The sequence below is a fragment of the Megalobrama amblycephala genome, linkage group LG1 (genome assembly GCF_018812025.1).
Source record: "Megalobrama amblycephala isolate DHTTF-2021 linkage group LG1, ASM1881202v1, whole genome shotgun sequence".
Lineage (NCBI taxonomy): Eukaryota > Metazoa > Chordata > Actinopteri > Cypriniformes > Xenocyprididae > Megalobrama > Megalobrama amblycephala.
The window spans coordinates 47,792,989-47,815,691 of NC_063044.1; the positions used below are offsets into that span (position 1 = coordinate 47,792,989).

At 36.2% G+C, this 22,703-nt stretch overlaps 1 protein-coding gene and 1 long non-coding RNA gene across 3 annotated transcripts in view; one reads left to right on the forward strand and one right to left on the reverse strand.

Annotated features, from left to right (window-relative positions):
* crhr1 (corticotropin releasing hormone receptor 1) overlaps nucleotides 1-10,066 on the forward strand; it is a 96,253-nt gene extending 86,187 nt beyond the window's left edge. Inside the window, exons 10-12 of the mRNA XM_048197343.1 lie at nucleotides 2,454-2,589; nucleotides 4,349-4,390; nucleotides 9,593-10,066. Of these exons, the coding sequence (XP_048053300.1) occupies nucleotides 2,454-2,589; nucleotides 4,349-4,390; nucleotides 9,593-9,733 (319 nt within the window). The 3' untranslated portion in view covers nucleotides 9,734-10,066. The remainder of the gene's footprint in view (nucleotides 1-2,453; nucleotides 2,590-4,348; nucleotides 4,391-9,592) is intronic.
* LOC125272498 lies at nucleotides 2,447-20,562 on the reverse strand. Of its 2 annotated transcripts, none has more exons than XR_007185857.1 (3): nucleotides 19,968-20,562; nucleotides 3,022-3,241; nucleotides 2,447-2,582 (listed from the first exon to the last, which is right to left on the reverse strand). It is a non-coding gene; the product is annotated as an uncharacterized LOC125272498 (long non-coding RNA). The 2 variants fall into 2 exon arrangements; XR_007185858.1 differs by having other exon boundaries at nucleotides 2,451-2,582; nucleotides 3,018-3,241.
* Nucleotides 20,563-22,703: the final 2,141 nt, after the last annotated feature.

Sequence of the window (22,703 nt, forward strand, 5' to 3'; positions counted from 1 at the left end):
GCGTGTCCAAATCCACTTTTGCTATTTTAACAACGGAAAAACGGTCCGTGCGCCAGGGCGCATTTTTGAAATGGGTTGTCCCTATTCTCTTAATGAGAATTCAATAAACCAATCAGAGTGTCATCTCCCATTCCCTTTAAGAGCGAGAAGCGCTCGCGCCATGGCGGGTTACTATTTACATGGCGTAAATTTACGTGTGTGTATTGGCACGATTGTTCAATTAATTAGCCAATTTCGTTCATCATTATAAGTAGTAATAGGCTGAATTGAAAATAGGTAGCCTAATTCTAATACACGCAATGACTATTCATCATTACATTTTTATATTTATGTAGCCTACACAATAATATTCTTTTACACTGTAATCCTTTTGTTTTTAATATTTGGCATGTTTGTGTGATGCGCATCCCTGTGTGTAATAAGCAAAGTCAACGCGCACTGTGGAACGTGCCCAGAGGCGCAGTTTCTACCAATGCGCTCTAACAAAAAAATATTGCGCCATTGACTTTAGACTCTAGACCAGGTTTGAGTTGGTCTATGGCGCAGTCTATTTTCAGCTCCTTAAAATAGCAATGCGCCGGCAATGCGCCTGAACACACCTCTTTTTTAGACCAGCACGCACATGGGTGCACTAACTGGCGCAAATGCATTTACTAATTTAAAGACGTGGCGCTGAACAGGAAAACGCGAACGGCGCTGGATGCAAACTAGCAAACACACTTGCGCTGCGCCTTGCGTCGCATTGCGCCGGGTGTATTATAGGGCCCTAAATGTTTTATTTCGAATAAGTTATAAACAAATATCATTTACATCTTAGTTTTTGAACAGTGCACTTGAGTGTACGTGCTCTAGTAGTCTACTACATAGGAATGAGCCTATGATTGAATCTGGAAATAAAGCAAAATAACTGAGAAAACGAGAATTACTCCTCAGATGCCATGTCTGATATTTATAGCAAAAAAAATCTAGCATTAATTAGATCTCAAACGGATTTATTAAGAGAAGTTATTACTCCACCACCTGCATGACATTAACAACTACAAATTTGCAACAATACGATTTCGGAAAACAGTCATGACTTCTTCAGCGATGCATTATACTATGGTAGTTTAGCAGTGAGTTACGTTGTTGTATGGGAAACTCACCCCTGAATAATTAAGGGGTCAGGAAAGGGTTAAATGACAAAAACTACACTGTGAAACCTTTCACAAATCAGAATAGTGAAGTTTAGGACTCAAGGAAAGATTAACTGACCAAAATTGTCCTGTGCAAGGTTTCACAAATCAGAAAAGTGAAGTTAAGCACTCTGGGAAGGGTTAACTGGCTAAAACTGTACAGTGAAAGTGTTCACAAATCATAATAGTCAAGTTACTGTTTGTCATTATTACACAAAAAAAAAAAAAGAGGACTGAGCAGTGAGAAACACTGAAATGCGATTGTGAAAGTTTTCATAAAACAAATGATTTTGTATTAACATCATGTTTTTTTGGAAATGGGCGTTAAACATGAGGAACGCTTATTTTTCACATTCCTGACTAGCAGACTTATTAAGGGGTTTATAGACAAGTGCTTTCCTTTGAAAAAATTCACAACTCAGTCAGGTCAAGATGACACTGGCTTCAGTCTTCAAACTTTTGGCATTATATAGATTATAAAAAAAGAGTCGCTATGAAAAAATACTGCACTTTTTAAAGGTCCCGTTCTTCGTGATTCCATGTTTCAAACTTTAGTTAGTGTGTAATGTTGTTGTTAGAGTATAAATAAAATCTGTAAAATTTTAAAGCTCAAAGTTCAATGCCAAGCGAGATATTTTATTTAACAGAAGTCGCCTACATCGAACGGCCAGTTTGGACTACATCCCTCTACTTCCTTCTTTAATGACGTCACTAAAACAGTTTTTTGACTAACCTCCGCCCACAGGAATACACAAGAGTTGCGTTTGTAGAGTGTGTTTGTCGCCATGTCGTCGAAACGCTGTTATTTTCATCCCGCAGTCCAATCACCGGGTCTGATTCCGGCTCAAATTGATAGGGTAAAATTAAAGACATGTTTACAATAACACTGAGCCCGTGCATCTCCACGTTATGGTAAGAGGCGTGACCTTTCCGGGCAAGGTTCGCTAAGCTGCTGTCGAATCACAACACAGGAACCGCTGGCACAATCAGAACTCGTTACGTATTTCTGAAGGAGGGACTTCATAGAACAAGGAAGTCATCAGCCCGTTTTTATGACAGTGGAAACAGCGGTATACAGAGTATAATTATGTGAAAAATACTGTGCTTTTTTACACGCGAAACATGAACACATGTTATATTGCACACTATAAACACAATCAAAGCTTCAAAAAAACACGAAAAACAGGACCTTTAATACTGCAATATCTGAGGACATGACTTTTTTTATTTATGAGTCTGGTTTCTGTATTATCATCTCTACTTCTCTGAATCTCACAGGAAAGCGGTGAAGGCCACACTGGTTCTTCTGCCCCTGCTAGGCATCACATACATGCTGTTCTTCGTCAACCCTGGCGAGGATGAGATCTCACAGATTGTCTTCATATACTTCAACTCTTTCCTAGAGTCCTTTCAGGTAAACGAGCACAGTTTTGACCCTTATTAATTGCGATAAAACAGATCTGAATCTGATATTTACAACTCAGAGGTGGAAATTCTCTAAGAATTAATTGCACCTGCTAATAGAGCTGTTTATTTGCACATGCTGTCTTTTACAAAAAAAGTGCTGAGTTTTGTGAATAAGTCACGCTAAGCCTAATTTGCATTGAACATAATGCCAATGACTGAATCTGAATATGGCTCAGTGCTATTCAAGTGCATTTAGCTCTTGGTTAAACTGGATTGCAGGTGCTTAATGTATAAAATGCTGATTTTGTGTTGAAACATCACATGCTAAAGTAGTGCAGCTCTTTAGGGTATAGTTGCTTCTAATCACTAAACGCATCAGTTTAAACCAGTTGCACAATATGTTTTTTTAATGTTTCGTTTTCTATGAAGTCTCACCCACATGTTCGGAAATCCTCATTCCATTTCCTCGTGGTGCGTTTCTCACATCAACCCAGAGTTGACCATGTCATCCGAAGCACACAAGGTCAACTCTATCCCCTGTTTTGCACCATTTGCTTCCTGGTGTGACCCGGGGGTCTCTCGTGAATGTTGAAGCCATGTTTTCCACAGATTCATCTGGCCCCACATCTGTCCAACTCCTCATGGGAATGACAATTCATCTGTGGGGAAAATTGAATCTTAGGGTATTCACGTTAGACAAACATGCTGAACATTTTAAAGGCAGAATCATGAAAATCTTATCTTATCTTATTAAAAAAATTAAAAATATTTAGAAAAATATGATTTGAGGAGGTCATTTTTAGGTATTTGCCAACACTTTAACAATAGAAAGAAATTAATCAAAAACAGATTTTTATATTATTACACGTCTAAAAGTGACTCAAAGCATACATGCCTAAATGTTTAAAACAGCAAATGTTGATAAAATACTAAAGAGGCAAATAATTTAATAATGGACAATACAAATAAATCTAAATAAAAAAAATGACAGTATTGTACTGTCTCTATCCATATCCATTCCACTGTTGCACAATCTTAGGCAACAAACAAATTTAACAGTTCCTCATAACATTCAAATAATTAAATAAGCTTGTTAAATGTTTTTGGAATAAAGGAAACTAATTAACATATATATATATATATATATATATATATATATATATATATATATATATATTTTTTTTTTTTTTTTTTTTTTTTTACTAATTTACAATTTATATTAATTTTTTAATTATATATTTTTCTATGGGTGAAAAAAATGCTTACTGGGGGCATTATTATAGCATTTCCCCGTGTCCTCCACAAAATGTACCATGCCAGAAATGTTTAAAATGTGACTATGGGGGTGGGGGTTTGTGGGACATTTTCTGCATTGATGTATTTGACAGCGATTTTCAATTTCCATCTTGACATTTGCGTTGAAATGATATTGATGTTTTTTTTTTTTTTCAACATTAGCAATTTTACAAACTCATGTTTTGTTAATGTAACCCAGACACCAGCAGCATTAAAATGATTTTAGAATTGATTTAGAATTGAATTGATTGATTTAGGATTGACAGCTAATAATTTAGGCAAGGTTGGAATCATTCTTATTTGTTCCGTTTTTCACATTAAATATCCTATTTCATTTGAGATAACGTATGAGATAAAATGGGTTGTAAATGGTGACTTTAAAGTAGTTTTAAGTGAAATTTGAGTGTATAAAGGTTTATATTTCTTATTTTTTTCTTATAAATTGTAAATGTCTCTTGTTCTCTTTACAGGGATTCTTTGTGTCAGTGTTCTACTGCTTTTTGAACAGTGAGGTAAGAAAGCTCTTTTCCTGGTCTTCTGTTTCCACCCTTTTTTGCACAAATATGCCCTCTGCTTTTGACTCGAAGTTCTACAACAGCGATGGGTCTCTTTGAAGTGCAGTGCAAACAGTCTGAGTAATTTGGGTAATTCAGATTTCCTCAGCCATGGCTGCCCAAGGATACCTGGCCAAAAAAGAATCAAATCGAGACCCTCTCCATTAACCCAAAACCACCCTTTTGGCATTCAATAACTATAAAAACCGACTCTGCTCATAAAATATTCATTCCTGCGAGGTCTAAATCTGGCTTGTATTACATGCCCTTTGAAAAGGACAGTAAACCTTTGGGAATTTCCAGCCAGAATGTTCCTCTTTTGCGTTGTGCCCAGATCGCAAATGTAAGCACATCTTACGCATCATGTTGTCCTCCTAAGTGAACACGCTTACAGGTGGTGTAAAGGGATCCAGGATCGGATCCGTCTGGGCTGTTTTGTTTGTCATTTTAGACAGTGAACAAGTTCAGAGGAAGCAGAAAAGTGTGGAGCTCGATCTGAGGTCACCCTGAATCACAGATAGATATCAGAATACACGAGCAAAGCAGAGCGTACAGTGTTGCTTAAAGTCAAAGCGATAACATTGATCTGTTCCCGGTACATATGAAAGTGACACCGCAATGTCAGATGCAAGACCTCCAAAAAAAATACCTTCATTGGAGTTATGGACCTTCAGAAGGTGCATTTGGCTCCAGTGTGGCTATGCAAACATGTTCAGAACTAAAAGGCCTGTGGTGCTAAATTACAGCAACAATAACAAACACTTGCCATAAGTTTCTGAAAGTCAAAAGACAACAGAGAAATGATCTGGCTTGGAAGTGCAACAAAGCACTTTCTTTCAGTCACATGATAATTTGTTCACTTTCTCTCATTGTGATGCATCACAGTTTATTAAGGTTGAAACTATTTAAAATGATAGTTTAACCAAAAATGTTTAATCAAAAAATGTATTGTCGTTCTTATCGATGCAATAAGAACATAAAGTATACACATGAGAATCAGTGAAGTTTGAGTTAACTGAGCTTGGCTTTGACCGGTTCTACAGCTAATGCTAATTTAGAAGGAACGGTTGAAAAGAGTATAGATCAGGGGTGTCCAATCCTGCTCCTGGAGGGCCACTGTCCTGCAGAGTTCAGCTCCAACCAAAATTAAACACACCTGAACCAGCTAATCAATATCTTACCAGTCATATTAGAAATTTTCAGACCGGTGTATTGAGGTTTGAACTAAACTCGGTTTGAACTAAACTCTGCAGGACAGTATCCCTCCAGGAGCAGGTTTAGACCATAATACTATGATGTTAAATATGAAAATTGTTTATGATTTAATGTATAGGTAAACAGCTATAAAATAATCAATATATACTACCTCAGATAGAATTATGTACTTGGGAAAGCAAAGTTAGCCTAGTGCTTGTGTGAGCTGAAAGAAAAAAAAATATGTCAGGGATTATTTTCAGCAAACGCTTTAAAAGCTGTACTTCAGACCTTGCTTTAAGTGTCAGCAGTCACTGACCCAAGGGGTTTACGCTTTTACAGAAATACTGAGAAAGAGAGAGTCAAGCTCTTAGAGCAAAGTAAGAAGTTTCTTCTCTACAAGGATCTTTGATCGCTTGGCATGAGTTTGACCTCCTTGATCATCTGTGAACCCCCCACTTGACACCCACCACAGAGGTTAATTACATACAGCACCAGAGCTTTACTGTTCACTTCTGATCTACTGTGGAGACTGACCTTTAACCCTCACGGGCATGGGCAACTGTTCATGCTGTGCCATGGACTGCCTACAACTATTTCATGCCCATTTAAAATGCCCTCAAATTTTTTTAGCCAAATATATTTTAAATGCAACTTGAATGAAGAATAAATCTTTTTATCTTTGATAATTAAGTTGCATAATTATTGTAGGTACACTCAAAAAAAGCCTTTAAAGCCTTAAGCATATATATATATATATATATATATATATATATATATATATATATATATATATATATATATATATTTTTTTTTTTTTTTTTTGGTTTATGAATTTCAATTGTATAATAAAATTGATTTAAATGAATAATATTATTCATATTATGAATTAAGAATTCTAAATGAGTAAAAATGTGTACACAAGTCTACATCTTTCAGCTCCTGAGCATGAATCACAGTGACTTGAATTATAAACATGCTTGGACGTTTTACATGTTTTTCTACCTCAGCGGCTTGTGGAGTGTTTACTGGTCTAAATTCCAGTGCAGGCAGCATTGTTGACACAGGCTTTTGTGACTACGAATCAAAAACTCAATCTGGTGAGAGAGCAACAGGCATTGTAGCTGTACACTGTCCTTAGTGCATTGGAGCACCAACAGATATTTGACCATCGACCGTTTTGAAGATAGGCCCCCTACAAAGTGTATTGAATGAGATGGAGACAGAGAGGAGGTTTAAATGTTTACTCTGACATCCACCTCATTGATTTGTGAAAAGTGAGGCCTTTTACAGTGCTCAGACTTGTCTTTCTGAAAGCCAACATATTGATTCAGTAAAATGCCCCCCTCCAAATTACCAAACTGTTCTGATTTTTCGACCCCCTGCTTCTGGTTACTTCCCCTGTATTGAAACTGTATTTGACATTTTAGTTGTCAAAGGATTGTAACAATTTCAACCTTTTCTGACAGCACAGCTGAAGGAAATGTCATAGGTTTGGTTGCTAGGGAGAGGGCTCCTGGTTGCTATGATACAACGCTGAGTATGAAAACGATGCAGGGTTTCATTGGTGGCATATATCACACTGGTCTGATTTAAATGTTAATTATTTGAAGTTCAGGGGTTTTTTTTTTTGGCTGGAACCAAAGCTTTACTGCTAACCTTTTTACCAGTCCACTACAGAACAGCTAAACTACTCTAAGATCAGTGTAAAATATATATGAGCTCCATGAAATCTGTTTCCTCTATATATATAGAATATAAACCCACTCTCTTCACATAGTATATGCAGCATAGGCCAAACTGAAAATCGTCTAAGGTTATGACTATAATCATAGTTCCCTGAGAAGGGGAATGAGACACTGCATCTTGGATTGACGCTTCAGGGAACATCATCAGTGTGACCGGTGTCTGAAGCATGTTTCTAAACACAATCATTTTGTTGGCCGACGACAGTCCATGAATTCATGACTGAAGCACCGGTGAGTGTAAGAGAGGGCACCTGCAATGTATGTCATCAACTTTTTTGTCTTAAGGAGACGTGCAGGCACGCCCGAAGCATGGCAATGCAACACAGTGTCTCGTTCCTCTTCTTAGGGAACCATGGTTACAACCATAACCTGAAACGCACCTTTTCTAAGTTTTGGATTGAAGCTATGGTGAGCAAATACCCACTCAGCCATGCTGAGAGAATGCCTGCCTCATTAGGGCTTAAGACTACCACCCTTGTGGTCACAGCCTGGAAATATTGAGAACCACATACTAGAGATAGTAACAGAGCAACAAAAACTGGAGTCAGTCCAGATTCTCATTACTTGGTTCACAACCCCATGTGTTTCCTTACTTAAAGGGTTAGTTCACCCAAAAAATGACAATTCTGTCATTAATTTCTCACCCTCATATCGTTCCACACCCATAAGACCTTTGTTCATCTTCAGAGCATAAATTAGGATATAAATTAGATACAGCGCTTCCAGGTTCTGCGTCAGAACGGCGGCTCAGAATTGGCCGACACTGTTCACGTGAGCAGCACAACGCAGGAGCCGACCAATAATGAGTCAGCCTTCTGACGTAGAACCTTGAAGCGCCTAGCGTAAACAGTGTACAAGAATGACAATTATTAATTATTTTTCTCACTCACCCACTCCATATTTTTCTCTCTATCCACTGTAAATGAAACCTCTTTTCTCTGACGTATAAGCTTCTCACACACACACACACACACACACACACACACGCACAGTCGCTCACACATGTGCCCACACAGATACGCAGGTTCACACATTTATTTCCCTTTCACACACATCCACCCGCCCACGTAAGCACACACACACCTGTTCTCGCTCTTTCTCACTCAAACGTGGAAAAGGCAGAATATAAGTAATTATTAGTCTTGTTAATATTACTCTTCGGAATGAAGATTTTTTTTTTTTTTTACTTCCCACATTTTTTTTCAATAAATCTTTTTGAACAAAGATAAACAAGTTACAACATTTTACATTTTTATTAGAGATTTGGGACCCACTTTATATTAAGTGGCCTTAACTACTATGTACTTACATTTAAATTACTCATTTGATACAATGCACTTATTGTGTACATACATGTTTTTACATTGTACTTATATTTTAAAAACACCTGCATGTAATTACATCTGTAATTAATTTCTGTATTTACATTTATAATTACACTGTTGACCCATCCCTTACACCTTACCCCTACCCTTAAACCTACCCATACCACCAAAGCTTTCCCTAACCTTAACCATACTCCACCTCAATAGCTGCAAATTTGTTTTGCAATTCAATATGAACCCAATAAGTACATTGTACTTATTTTTTGATGTAAGTACATAGTAGTTAAGGCCACTTAATATAAAGTGGGACAGAGATTTGGGTGTATTTATTATATTTAAATATGATTATATAAGAACACTGATCTGTCTATGTACAAAAAAACAACAATTGTCACTTCTCTCTCCTGTTATTTTACAGCATAGTAGGATGTCTGACAAGGTTAATGTAATGAAAACTCTAGCTCTGTTATGAGAAGCAGTAGCATGACAAGTGACAGGTTTGACAGAAAATACATGCTGCTTTTTGTTGCCATGTTTGACAAATGAATGACAAAACTATATATAAGTGTAATAAATTAATGTGGTCAAATGACTTTAAAGTTACTTCATTGTTTTGTTACATCACATATTTATAAGTTGTCTGTAAATTTTTATGTCATTTGTCATTTAATTTGACTTTGTATTCAGAGCTTTCTTAAAAAAAAAAACAGCAACACTTGCCCTATTTTTGTGTGTATGTGTGTTATTAATTTAATTTAATTAAAAGTTATTTCCCTCATATGGCGTTAGCTACATTTTGGAACTAACTTGCAGCGAAACCTTTTTTTTTTATCTGTACTTGAGCTACATTCAATTATTAATATTATTAGTAAAGTGCCTTTTTTTGTCCACAGGTTCGCTCAGCCGTTCGTAAACGATGGCATCGCTGGCAGGATAAGCACTCCATTCGGGCACGGGTGGCGCGGGCCATGTCTATTCCCACCTCTCCAACGAGGGTCAGTTTCCACAGCATCAAGCAGTCGTCGGCCGTCTGACCTTAACAGAAGCGAAGCGCCCGTCCCCGTTTCTTCTGCTTCTGCTCTTTCTGTCCTCAGCTAATCATCAATGTCCTCTGCAAAACCCAGGGATAACAGCTATGGGCCAAACAGGGTATGATCCTCAGCTGAAACATAGATGAAGGGTGGAAAATACACAAACAAAAAGGTCCACCTGCCGAACACCGTGAAGAAGAATCAGAAACAGATTAGAGCATCGGTGGTCTCAGACAATGATGGGAGACTGTGGGAGGAATCTGACACACACAAAAAAAGGTCAATAAATACAGACAGAGTGTATTTATTCAATAGATAAAGTTATATGTCGCATTATCTCCTCCTGATCTGTTTCCTATCTTGAGTCTTCTCTGGTTGGAGACCTTAGTTTATTCCTAACTTGTTTCCAGAACTGTCAGAGTAGGATAATCTTGAATGTACTCTGCATGGCCAAAAGTAGTGTGATTGTGAGCCAGACATGTGTTTGAATGGGAGTAAATCCCTCCATCCATAGTCCAACATCTATTGGAAAACCTTCCAGAAGGGAGGATAAACTGTTAGGGAGGATAAACTTATTAATGCCAATAGTTTTGGAATTAAAGGTGCAGTAAGCGATTTCTGAGAAACACTGTTGAAAGTGGATCGGACCGAGCGCCATGACACACTTGTAGCCAATCAGCAGTAAGGGGCATATACACTCATGAGGGGGGTGAGGTGCCTCATGAGGTGCCTGTGTCGCATAGCATGTTCATGAATTTGGGGGTAGATCTATCAATATAGGGGTGTGATCCCTATCTTGTGATCAAGGCACGGGCGTGTTTGTTTTGGTTTGATTTCAAATATAAACAGCGTTTCTCAGAAATCGTTTACTGCACCTTTACAGCAAGCAAGCACATATGCACTCTTATTAAAAAAGGTTAAATGGGGTTCTATATAGAACCCTAGGGTTCTTGACTCAAATTTAAAGAACCCTTTATGCCAGAATGTCTTAAACGATTCCATAATGCTTTCATGTTTGATGGGTTATTTCATTTTTTTTTTTTTGGCTAGTGATAAAGTATGTTTACAAGCTGCTTAATTCATAGTTTTATTAAGATTAAAACAAAACTAATTAAATCTAAATCCGTAAAATGATCCCATAATGGGAACCCCTAGGTTCTATATATGAAGCACCTGACAGAACCCTTTAGGTTCTATAGAACCTTTTCTTCTAAGAGTTTGAGTTCAATGTTCAGGTGTCCACAAACTTTTGGCCATAAAGTGTATTAGTTTTAGGTTTTAGGAGTTTTAAAAGAAAATTATGTAATCAGAGGATAAAAATCAGCAGTTTTCCAATTGGAAAAGAAACTGAATATCTTTGACAGATCTCAGTGTGAACTTTCATCATCGTTATTTAATCTTTTACTTTGGGGATAAATGTATGGTGTTTTCTCCAAGTTGTTGAGATTGTGACCCCTATGCTTTTTCTTACTCTTCACGCGCTGCTCTTCACGTTACTGCAGCTAGTAATAGTTTCCTCTGATTCTCATAAATTTCTGTGAGATATCTCATTCAAACTGGACGCTTTTTGATTTGAGTACATCTATTGCTGCGTATATCGTGCAGTGCAAGTGCAAAAACTGTAAACAGTTCTTACAAAGACGAAAGGTACGTGTTAATGCTCTCTAAGCCAGTTTGCATCCTGGGACTCAAGGATATATCTAAACCCCGGGGAGAAAGAGGAAGGAAGCTCACAGGAAAGGGAACAACATCGTGAAAGACTCTGACGCCAGCTAAAGTAGAAGACTGCACGCTCCAATGCTAAACACTTAACACAATCTTTTAAATAAGGGGTTTATCTCAAACAAAGAAAGGATTTTGATTTTATCCTGCATTTGCCTCAGCCAAGCAGGCGATTGAATGTATTTCAATTAATCACTCCAGCTCTCCTTTCCATGCACAGTTTCTTATAAATTCCCAGTTATCAAGCAGGTTCATAGATCATAGTACTAAACACGTGGGAAGTTGACTCTTTCAAAAAAGACTAATTCTAATCACACATGACTGAAGGTTGTTATTGTTATTGCACAAGAGCCTTATGGGGATAAATTAACATTTTACTCACCCTCATGTTGTTCCAAAACTGTATGACTTTCTTCCAACAAACACAAAATGAGAAATTTTGAAGAATGTACATTACCATTCAAACGTTTGGGGTCAATAAGATTTTAATTTAAAAATCGTCCACTCCAATATGTTATTCACTTCAACAAATCAATGTCAGTAGCCGCGTTTCCATTACAGATTTGCACAAAACTTTTGCGATATGTTCTAAATATCGATAAAAAACTATTGCGAAATGACGACATTTCCATTAACCGATGTTATTTGATTAGTCATTCCAAAAATCATGGCAACGGATGTTGGTAGGTTTACGTATATCCCAGCCACTGCACTAGGTTATTTTTAATCAAAGGAGACATAGGCATCCAAGCATTGGTTATCCAAGCATTTATGGCAAGGAAAGCCCCTTATACTTGGGATTGGCCACGTATGAGGTGTTTCTGGGTGTTTCTCCCTCCTATCTGCTTCAAGGTCTTGATAAATTCAAATTGTGGCATTTCTTTGTTGTTTAGAATCCAGTATTACCGTAATACTTTTGTCTTTTGTGTGTTTAATGAAGAACTCTCGTCTTCTGTCCTCTTTAAAGAATGATCAACTTTTACATACGGCAGGTGATCTGTAAATCCATTGCCGTTTTTGCGAAATATACCTTTTTTCGAATTGCCTGAAAAACCACCTATGGGAGTTTTTGCGAAATTGATGCGTTTCCATTGGGCGTAATTTCAATTTGCGCAGTTTAAAGGGTAATGGAAATGCGGCTAGTGAATTAAACTAGATCAGTTGGATTTGTGAATGAATCTTTCAGACTGGTTTTGCGAACCTGGAATAATTACATTTCATGATTCAAAAAGATTTGACTCAAAAATGATCTTTTCACAAGGGATTTGTGCTTCAAGATGGAAAGTCAAATGGGTTCAGAACAACATGAGTGTGACTAAATGATGACAGCTTTCATTTTTGGGTAAACTTTTCCTTTAAAAATGTTAGTGGTTTATATGAAACAAAGTGTATTTCAACAATTACGTTGCTATTGGTGGACCATATTTTTTCAGCTGTTTTGTGTGCAAGGAAATCTCTACATTTGAAATATAGATGAGTAGTGTGCTTTTGTGTTGATCTAGGACCAGCTTCTCCAATTCAAATCCCAACAGAATCAGGTAAAAGAATCACCTCAGCAAAATCTTCATCATTAGAGAGTCAAGAGAGATCTGCATGCCTCTCATAGGGTCATTTAACGTCCATCCATGTGTTAAAACCCTCGCTAAGCTGAGCCGCCAATGACCGAGTCCTGTGACCGCTCACTGCTGACTCAGCACAGTAAAGCAGATTTAGCTTTTGTGCTATACATCCAATCAATCACATCTGATAGGGAGAGCAAGGTTGTTAAAAAACTGACTCAGGACCTCCATCTATGCCTCTGTGCTATTCTGACCTTCCTGAAGTTCTTGTGCAAGAATCGTTTGTAAAGGCTTCAGCAGATTCCACATTGAGCCATGCTTGTTGTGTACATGTCCATTAGACATCTAGTTGTGTATATATATATATATATATATAGGATGACTAGCATTGTGGAGTTTGCTTATTACCACATAGCAGTGTGTATACCTGACAAACCGAGGACCAATCTCATGTCACTGCTTGACTAGTAAACAAAAACACAAGGTTTGTTTTAGTGTTGCTTCTAAGGCTTCTAGGACTAAGGCTTGTTTGGTTGTGAAATCTGTTTTTAGATGGTGCACACTGTCATTTTGCAGTGAAATCTGATACGTTTGTTCTGACAATGCAGTAAATATTTGGGTGCCAAGAGAATCTTTTAATGCAATTGTTGGCAGAAAGAGAGGATGGAAAGCTGGAAATTTTGCATCTGTTTATGTCTATCATGACATCTTGCCACTGTTCTGAAGTCACAAGGTGCATTAGAGAACATTAGTGATGGGTATTTTACCCATTCATTCATATACTGTGTCCAAAACCATTTATTTGTTCACTATTCATCACATAGTACAGGCTTTCATAGTTTGCTATATGAAGAAAATAAGTGTATTCTGACACACCTGAGACAATATTGAGAATTTTGGATGATATTATACAAAAGTTTTGGGTCAGCAAGATTTTTTAAATGGTAACATTTTACAATAAGGTTCATTAGTTAACATTAGTTAACTACATTAGTTAACATGAACTAATAATGAACTGCACTTATACAGCATTTATTAATCTATGTTACTGTTAATTTTAACATTTGCTAATACATTATTAAAATCTTGTTAACATTAATTAATGAACCGTGAAATAACATGAACAAACAAAGAACAACTGTATTGTCATTAACTAACGTTAACGAAGATTAGTAAATACATTAACAAATGTATTGCTCATGGTATGTTCATGTTAGTTAATACATTAACTAATGTTTAACTAATGTACCTTATTGTAAAGTGTAACTGAAAAAAATTATACTTTTATTCGGCAAGCATGCATTAAATTGATATAAATTGCAATAAAGGCTTTTACATTATTATAAAAAAAAATTAATTCTGTTCTTTTAAACTTTTTATTCATGGAAAAATATAGCAAAAAAATGTATCATGGTTTCCACAAAAATATTAAGCAATGTTTTTAACATTAAAATGACAAGAGAATTCTGCTTTGCCATCACAGGAATATATTACATTTTTATTAAAATATATTATTGAAATTGTGATAATATTTCACAATATTACTGTTTTTACTGTATGTTAGATCAAATTAATTTAGCCTTGGTGAGCATAAGAGGCTTCTTTCAAAAACATCTTGCAGATGCCAAACTTTTGATCGGTTGTGTGTGTGATGTAGCACCCTGAAAGATTTTTTTTTTCCTTTTTTTTCTGATTTGACCATTTAGACTGAAATACAGATTTAAAATGACACCACATATGGATATCTTTCTGTCTGTGGTTACTTATTTTTTTAAAGTCTGGTGTAAAATGGCCTTAGTTTATTTCAAATTGCAAAAACAAAGGAAGATCAAATTAATCAAAATCTAAATGAATCATCCCATCGATTTGCTGGCATGCCAGTAAATTTTCAAAAGAAGACTCTCTCACAGCACAATATATTACTGGTGGACAAAAATATCAGGAGATACGGTCAGCCAGTCATTAAGGGTTATTTTGAGATTATGACTGTACATTACCCCACTTATTAGATGTCTGCTTTTCATTTAAATACATAAATGGATAATTGATTTCAGTTAAAATTATTTGATTATGTCAAGAGAAAGAGTCTGTGGAGTGCTATTGAACTAGCACAGCATAATAAATGAGTTTTGACAGACAATTGTGCAATTAAGTGGTCAAAAATATCCGACTGCAACAGACCAATCAGAATCAAATATTCCAGAAAACCATGTAACAAAAAACGGAGAAAGCAAGAAACCAAGAATAGCTGGGTGCTGAATAACAAAATTCCACAGACAGTGATGGATACGATGTGGACAGAAATGAGAGAAGCTATTTATGTCTAACAGATCTGTTTGCTGGTGCATGTGGAATCGTGTCACCTGAGGGATCTGATTTAGCATCGTAAGAATGAAGACTATCACAGCATTGCTCAGACACCCTCCGTCAGCCTTTGCCTCACTATTTATAGCAGTTTGACAGTAAACAGCTCAAATGTTCACTTAGTATACAAACCTAAGGGGCTACTTGTAAGGCCCTTTAGAGACACATACAATCTATACAGCATAACATAATAGTATTTTATCCTCCTAAAGAGCTAAATTAGTGACAAGTCTAGTGAAATAGGTGTTAGTTGGAGCCATATTCTTGTGCCCATTAGTACCTGCAGTGTCTAACAGTACCTATACCCTTCATAAAACATAATCCATTGTCATGTATATTGTTTACAAATCATTAATCAATGACTTTTGGACGTAATGCCACCATTCTTCTTGACGCAAATTGATGGCTTCACTAATATGCTCTTTTCTTAGAACATCAATCTTTTCTTTAAAGGTGAAGTGTGTAAATGTGTGCCATTTCATTATGCAGACAACTATATGTAAGCCAGTCATAGTTTGAAAAATTGGCGCTGTGAACTTGTTCTGTTTGCTTAAGCCCATTTGATTCAGCCATTGAATTTCAGGTGATGATCAGATTCTTGATTTTCTCTCGGCAGGTGATAAATCCTTTATAGGAGGCACCCAAGCCACATCTCTCTCGGCTTTGGCCAAGCAACCACCCAGTGCTTAACTCGTTCTGAATACCTTAGTAAGCACTAGAGACACATAAATGACACACTTCAGCTTTAAACCAATTGTGATTTGTGAGATTTTGTGGCCTGTGTGTAGTAGTACCACCTGTTCAGTACTAGTTTGTATCTCTCTTTCCCTTTGGCTTTTGTTTGTAAGTCATGTGACCACCAGACAACAGTCACCATTCCAAAGCAAACCACCATTCTCCATACCTTTGAACATATGTGATAATCCAAAGTAAGGCACACACAGTGTGCTCCTCCAACGTGCCTCAAAGAAGGCCTAAAAACACAGTCTCTGCTTTTTTATCATTTCATAACTCAATTACCTTCTACTGCTCAAAGATAAAAATGTTTAGACTCAACATTTTTGGTAAGGTCAGTGTCTGTATCAGATTTGTTGGCCGCCATCCTCCAGCCGGAATTGTACTTTTTCAGTATTAGTTCAGTCATTTCTATTAGTGTTGTCTTTTTTTTGTGTTGGTGAGCTTGATTTTCTATATCTGAGAGAAGAAACACTGTTCTTTTGTTTTGTTTTACTCACATTTATCACTATTTTTGTCTTGTTTTCCAGTTAAGAGTCAATACATTTAAAGCATAAATTTACTTGAAAGTTATGTTAACCTTTTGTTTGTTTGTTTTAAGCATAAATGTAACAAAAAAAAGTTTTTGGTAAGTAAATGTATCTTGTTTTAAAGATGTTTAAGTTCTTCACTGGAAAACAACACAAAAATACTGATTAAGGAAAATAGTTTTGCAAAGTTTATTTTCCCTTTTTTTTTTTTTTTTTTTAGAGGTTGTGAAGAAGTTCTTCCAAAGTTGTGAAATGTACAGAAGGTCCGAACAAGTACAAGCTGTGTAGCTGTATTTGTGACAAAGATGTCAATATGTGACCTTTTTTCGGGTATTTCTGTTGTGTTTAGTCGCTGATGTGAAAGTGTACAAAGAAAATTTATTTATTTATACATGTATGGCACAGAAAAAAAAAAAAAATATATATATATATATCTATATATTTATCTCACTATTTAAATAGGTCAGAAAACACGAGCCCACATGTGACTCATATCAATATATCCATAACATTAATGTCCAGAATGTGTGCAGACAATGTAATCTTGTATGTCTTGCTTTTGTGATTCTGTGAGACAATCTTTGCCATCATTTCTCTCATTTCCTGCAGTGCTTCAAGAACATTCTATTTATGACTTTTGCTCATTTGTTCCTCTGTTTGTTTTTTGACTGATTTCATGTTTGAGAGAATCTAGGAACTGTACAGAAATTTATATTAAATCAACTACACAGAGTAAAGTCATATGTTGAAGGCATATAGTACTGTGCTGATCAAGATGTGCATTAAATTGTTTTTCTTTTCTAAATCCTTTTCTTTTGTGGTGTGTTTACGTGGACAAGTTCGATATTAAAAGTTGCCATACTTCATTCAAATCATGCTGTACATAACATCACGTCACTTCAAAGATACTGAGTTTGTTGAAAGGCCATGTCAATGACTTTAATCCTCTCAAGGTGTCATTACATCATGTTTTTGTAATTCTACAGAAATGTTTGAAAGCCTTCTTTAGGTTAACATGACATATGAGCTATCTGTATCTACAGGATATACTCTAAAGCTCTGAAATAACATGCAATCTGAGCCAGAACAATGTGAGTTTTGGAGAAAGTTGATCCGTCTTACAAGAGAATTAGTTGTTTTTGTGTTTCATAGAAAAAGGCTATTTTTATGTGGTTCATTTGGCTTGAAAAGCTCAAAATAGCATTTCTTCAAAATGTGGTGTTTCCTGCTCAAGTTCCCTTGTTGTTTCTCATTACAATGAAAAGCATTCGATTACCTTGACACCCCTTTCATAGAATCATCCTGTAGACTTTCACCTTCCGTTTCTTTAATGCTTTTGCAATGACGTACAGTAAAAATGACCATGTTCATTACAATGAAATCAACTGACTGATACACAGTGTGTGTGTGTGTGTGTGTGTGTGTGCATATAGTTTAAAGACAAAAAGAAACCTGCAAACATCAGCATTGCATAAATCAAAGAGAATAATAATAAATAATGTATCATGTAAGGTTGGTTTCCATTTTAAACAAGATAAATGCTTATGGGATCAGGACGCATTAGTATAAAATGCATAAACAGATATGGATAGTTTTATTTGTTTGATTAACCTAATGTGAGATGGATGTTTGGGTGGATGTATTTTGCATGATTACAGCTACAGTGATGCTTTTGAAAACAATCTGCTTCATAGCAATAACCATTATGGTCTTGGAAATTGCTGGAACGTCATCAACATCATAAATGGAAAAAAAACAACAAATGGATTCAAAAATATTCAACAGGATTTTCTGCCTATATTGCTTTTTACTAATGTCTGCATACCATTTACTTGCCCTCATGTCAATCCAAACCCATAAGCTGTTATTTTTTCTGTACATAAAAGCACATGGCTCTTGGCATATAATGACAGTTCATACTGTTCACAGCTGTCAAGCTCCCAATGGAAAAAAAAAACACCAAATACACAGAATGAAAGCAGCTCATACCGCATGAAATGACATGAGGGTAAATAAGGGTAAAACTTTAATTCTTAGGTGAACTATTCCTTTAAATAACTTCAGATTCCCACATAGGCCATAAAAAAAAGGTCAGAGCAGAAGGTCACATTACAGTGACCTCAATAAGTCTTGAAAGATCGCAGAAGGAAATTGGTTTTGAACATGTAGAGCTTGCCCAGCTCAAGACCACCGAAATCCTGCAGAAATCTTCAGAATAATGTCCATAGACACAAGAGGACAAAAAGTGCATATAAGGACATATAAGTGCATAAATCCCATGATCTTGAAGATTGTGATGCGTTTCATTAACCATTACCAGTGTCAGAAAGACATTCTCAAACCAAAGAAGTACACATGTAATGAATTTCATAATGCTTACTTGTGTCTCCAAGGCCAGTTCTTCTATTCTGAGCAAACTTCATGAAAACTGACAACAAGGTCACTTTCGTTATCTATAAGTGCTTCACATTAAAATCTAAAGTCTTTTATTTCAATGCACATTTGTATTTTAACTTTAAACTGATTTTTCAGCAAATGAAAATGGAGAGTAATGTATTTTGAAAGTCACATCAAAACAGTTTGTCTAATTGATGTTATCTCTCAACCTAAATTGAGTAACCTCAAACTGTACAAAAGCTTTCCTTTTGTTTCACTTCAAATGTCATTTGTGATTGAGTCAATGAGCTGGATATTTATGACAGATGGAGTAAACTCGACATTGATTTACAGTAATGCGATTTGACCCATGTTACAAGACCATATATATCTGTCAACTTAATGCTGAGGAAAATTGCATATTTACAGTTTACTGTCACCCATTAAGTATGCACAAACAATTAAAATATGTGGCATTTTTCACATAAATTCACTTAATAGCACAAGACGATGGCAGCTTTGGGAGATCACAGCTCGCATTTGTGACACATTAATGTGCTCTAATGTGGCAGCAATGCTTTTAACAGTCCCTCGGTCCCTGCTTGAAGTTAGGAACAGCGTCATGACTTTGCCCAAGGGCAAATTGCCCTCTAAGACTGCCAGATATGAAGATGCTCACTTCCCGTTTACTTCATCGTTATTCATCTTTATCAGATTGTTGTAAAAAGCTGGCAGAAATTAGAGGGTCAGAAGCCAATAAACAAACATTATATCCAGATGGAAATAACGTAATTTAAAGCGATGCCCTGATCTCCATTTTTCAAAAAATGACTTCATTTCAAATAAAGATGATAAAAAAATAAATTTTTCCAGTCTTTGTACTGTATTTTTGTATTTATTTTTCTGTTATTTTCGGGAGCTACTGGGACAGTGATAAAGTAAATAGCCCACCTCATGTCCGAGTCTGTAAACGGCCGTTAACAAGAGGCCAGAGACGCTGAAGACGGACGCGAAGAGGAGAAAATTCTGTAGCAGGCAGAGCAGCTCACTGTTCACGATGCTCGAAATATAGGAAGAAAATATAAATATTGAATTGGGGGTGAGGGGTTATATGAATTCATCTCTAAAAGGAATTTCGATGGCAAAGGCATTTTGTTTTTCCTCTTACCTCAGAATAAAGTAGCGCAGTTCAGCTTTGTTTACAGCGGTAACCAAGGAAACGCTGTATCACTGCTGTTCCATAAGCGCCACCTGCTGTCAGAGTGTCAGTGAATCTGCGTCTCATTCAGCCTGCTGTTTTTGTTTCGAGCTTTTTGTGTGTGTGTGTGTGTGTGTGTGTGTGTGTGTGTGTGTGTGTGTGTGTGTGTGTGTGTGTGTGTGTGTGTGTGTGTAGCATAATTTCTCAAAGATGAAAAGTCAGACCGTTCAGTTTTTGCTTTAAATCTTGAAATTGAATCTAATTCAAATGAAAAACAACTGCTCATGCAACGTGTGTGTGGCATCTTTGTTTGGATTGTGATTAAAAAGCAGTGTACCTCTAATTTGAAATGGCTATATTTTTGTTTATTATAATAATATTAATAATAAATATCTGCAACCAGTATCAGAATTAGCCAATTTGCTTGTAAAAATAAATAAATAAATCAGAATCTAAATTGGCCATGAAAAAAATACTAAATACAATCTGGGCTGTCTTTTTCTATCAAGTAGGCTAGATCTTGTCTTTCATAAAGGTCGAAGTCAGGGATCTTTGGCTTAAAAAGGTTGGTGACCACTGATCTAGTGGGAATGCCAGTTAAATGTTTTTAGGTGTGTATTTATATAACACTTTGTTCTGGTTCTTGAATCTGATTGGCTGAGAGGTCTTTCCAGCTATGTGATATTCTACTAGTATCACCACGGGATTTGAATCACTCCACTTTCAGCAGTCTCACAGCGAGTGTCATGGAGGACAAGCAAACTCACTATATTTTTACTGATAGTACTATTATTGTTTCACCGAATGTAGTTTTAAGAGTTTTTTAGGCGAGAATGTAGTTGTTTAGACCTCAAATATGTGATTTATAAACATAGCGCCCATTTGGAAATTTGTTGTTGACACTTTCAGCAACTGACATGCATTGACTAGCACTGTCATGGGAAATCCCCTTGAATGTTAAAAGGACAAAGACAATATTGCTTTTCTCAGCAGACATTCAAACTGCACTTTCAAAGGTAATGCACTTGTTTAGTTGATCTCTCTCTCTCTCTCATCATAATCTACATAATACAACAAGCTTCAATGAAGCAACTCAACGTTCCTTCACTGCTAGTTCTAAAGTGACGTTTTTGAAATAGTAATGCAGGGTTGGGCTCATCTGTTAAAATGTCAATTTGAGGTTTGAATCTGGCGGATTGTGTGCGTTCATTTGCTTAATGAACGCACACAATGTTTTTTAACAATGGGCGTATATTTCATCTACTGTGTTGTGGTGTGGTACAGGATGACATAAAGCTTACAATTTCCTCACTGAACCGCTTAAACTATATTTGTTTTTGCTCAGTAGGGTCACCTTTAGCTGAGCTATTTCAGATTTCTCCTCCTCTATAGAAGATTTAAAAATAGCCAGCTCTGTGCTACTGCACCTCCACACCTATATTTAAACTTTAGCCTAGAAGAGGACCTGAGAAGGTACATTAATTTTGAATCCAGTTTGTGACCTTATGGATGCTATGAACTAAAAGTTTATTAAAAGCCCCGCAACTGTTTTTATATTAAATTCCAAGTGCATTCTGTGACACTCATTTCATATTGGCCCAATTGTGAACATCTGGCTGCTATCATGATGTGTTCTGTGTTAATTGTGTTATGCTGTAAGTAGACAAATGTTAGTACAGCATCGAAACATTTAAAGATCTTTTATTGCAGTTTTTCATGCATCATGCAATGCAGCCCAACTTTTAGGTTCATAACGATGCTACACACGTGCGCATCAGCGCCAAACCGCGCAGAGCTCAGGTACAGATAAGGTTAAGTGCTCATGGTGCAGGCCTTGTTCAGAAACCACCTCTTATCTGCCTGACCACCCCAAACACCCTGGTTGTGTTTTAGGAGGCACACTGCTTTATAGATTAAATTGCTGTGGTTGGCCGATAGCTACAGATGGAGAATGTCAGATAATGCTGTGAGCTGTTGAAAGAGGAGCTGGAAGCTCATGGGAAGTCAGGTCTGGTCAAGAAAAAAAGGTAACAGAACTGAAAAAGTAGTGATACACCTTTGTTTGGAATCTAATGAATTCTATATTAATCCAAGTTTCTTGGCGATTGCAACAACCTACAGTTATGCTAATGAACTATATTACTTGCTGGCAGAATTGTTTATTGTGATTCTTATAATTAATTAATAAATATTTTTATTTGTTGAACATTTGTTGTCCTTTAACATATTCCTTTATTATATAGCCATTTAAAGCCATACATTACAGTGATTTTACTATGGTAGGTATAAGCTTATTGCTTATTGAGACATAAAATTTTGTATACAATTAAATTTTATTAAAAAAAAATTATAGTAAAATGCTAAAAATAAACAAATTATTATAAAATAATATATATTAAATAATTTATATATGTGTATATATGAAGAGTTTGGTTCCAAAACGCGATAAACGCCATTTTCAAAAAAATTGAGTTTCCACCAAAATCAGT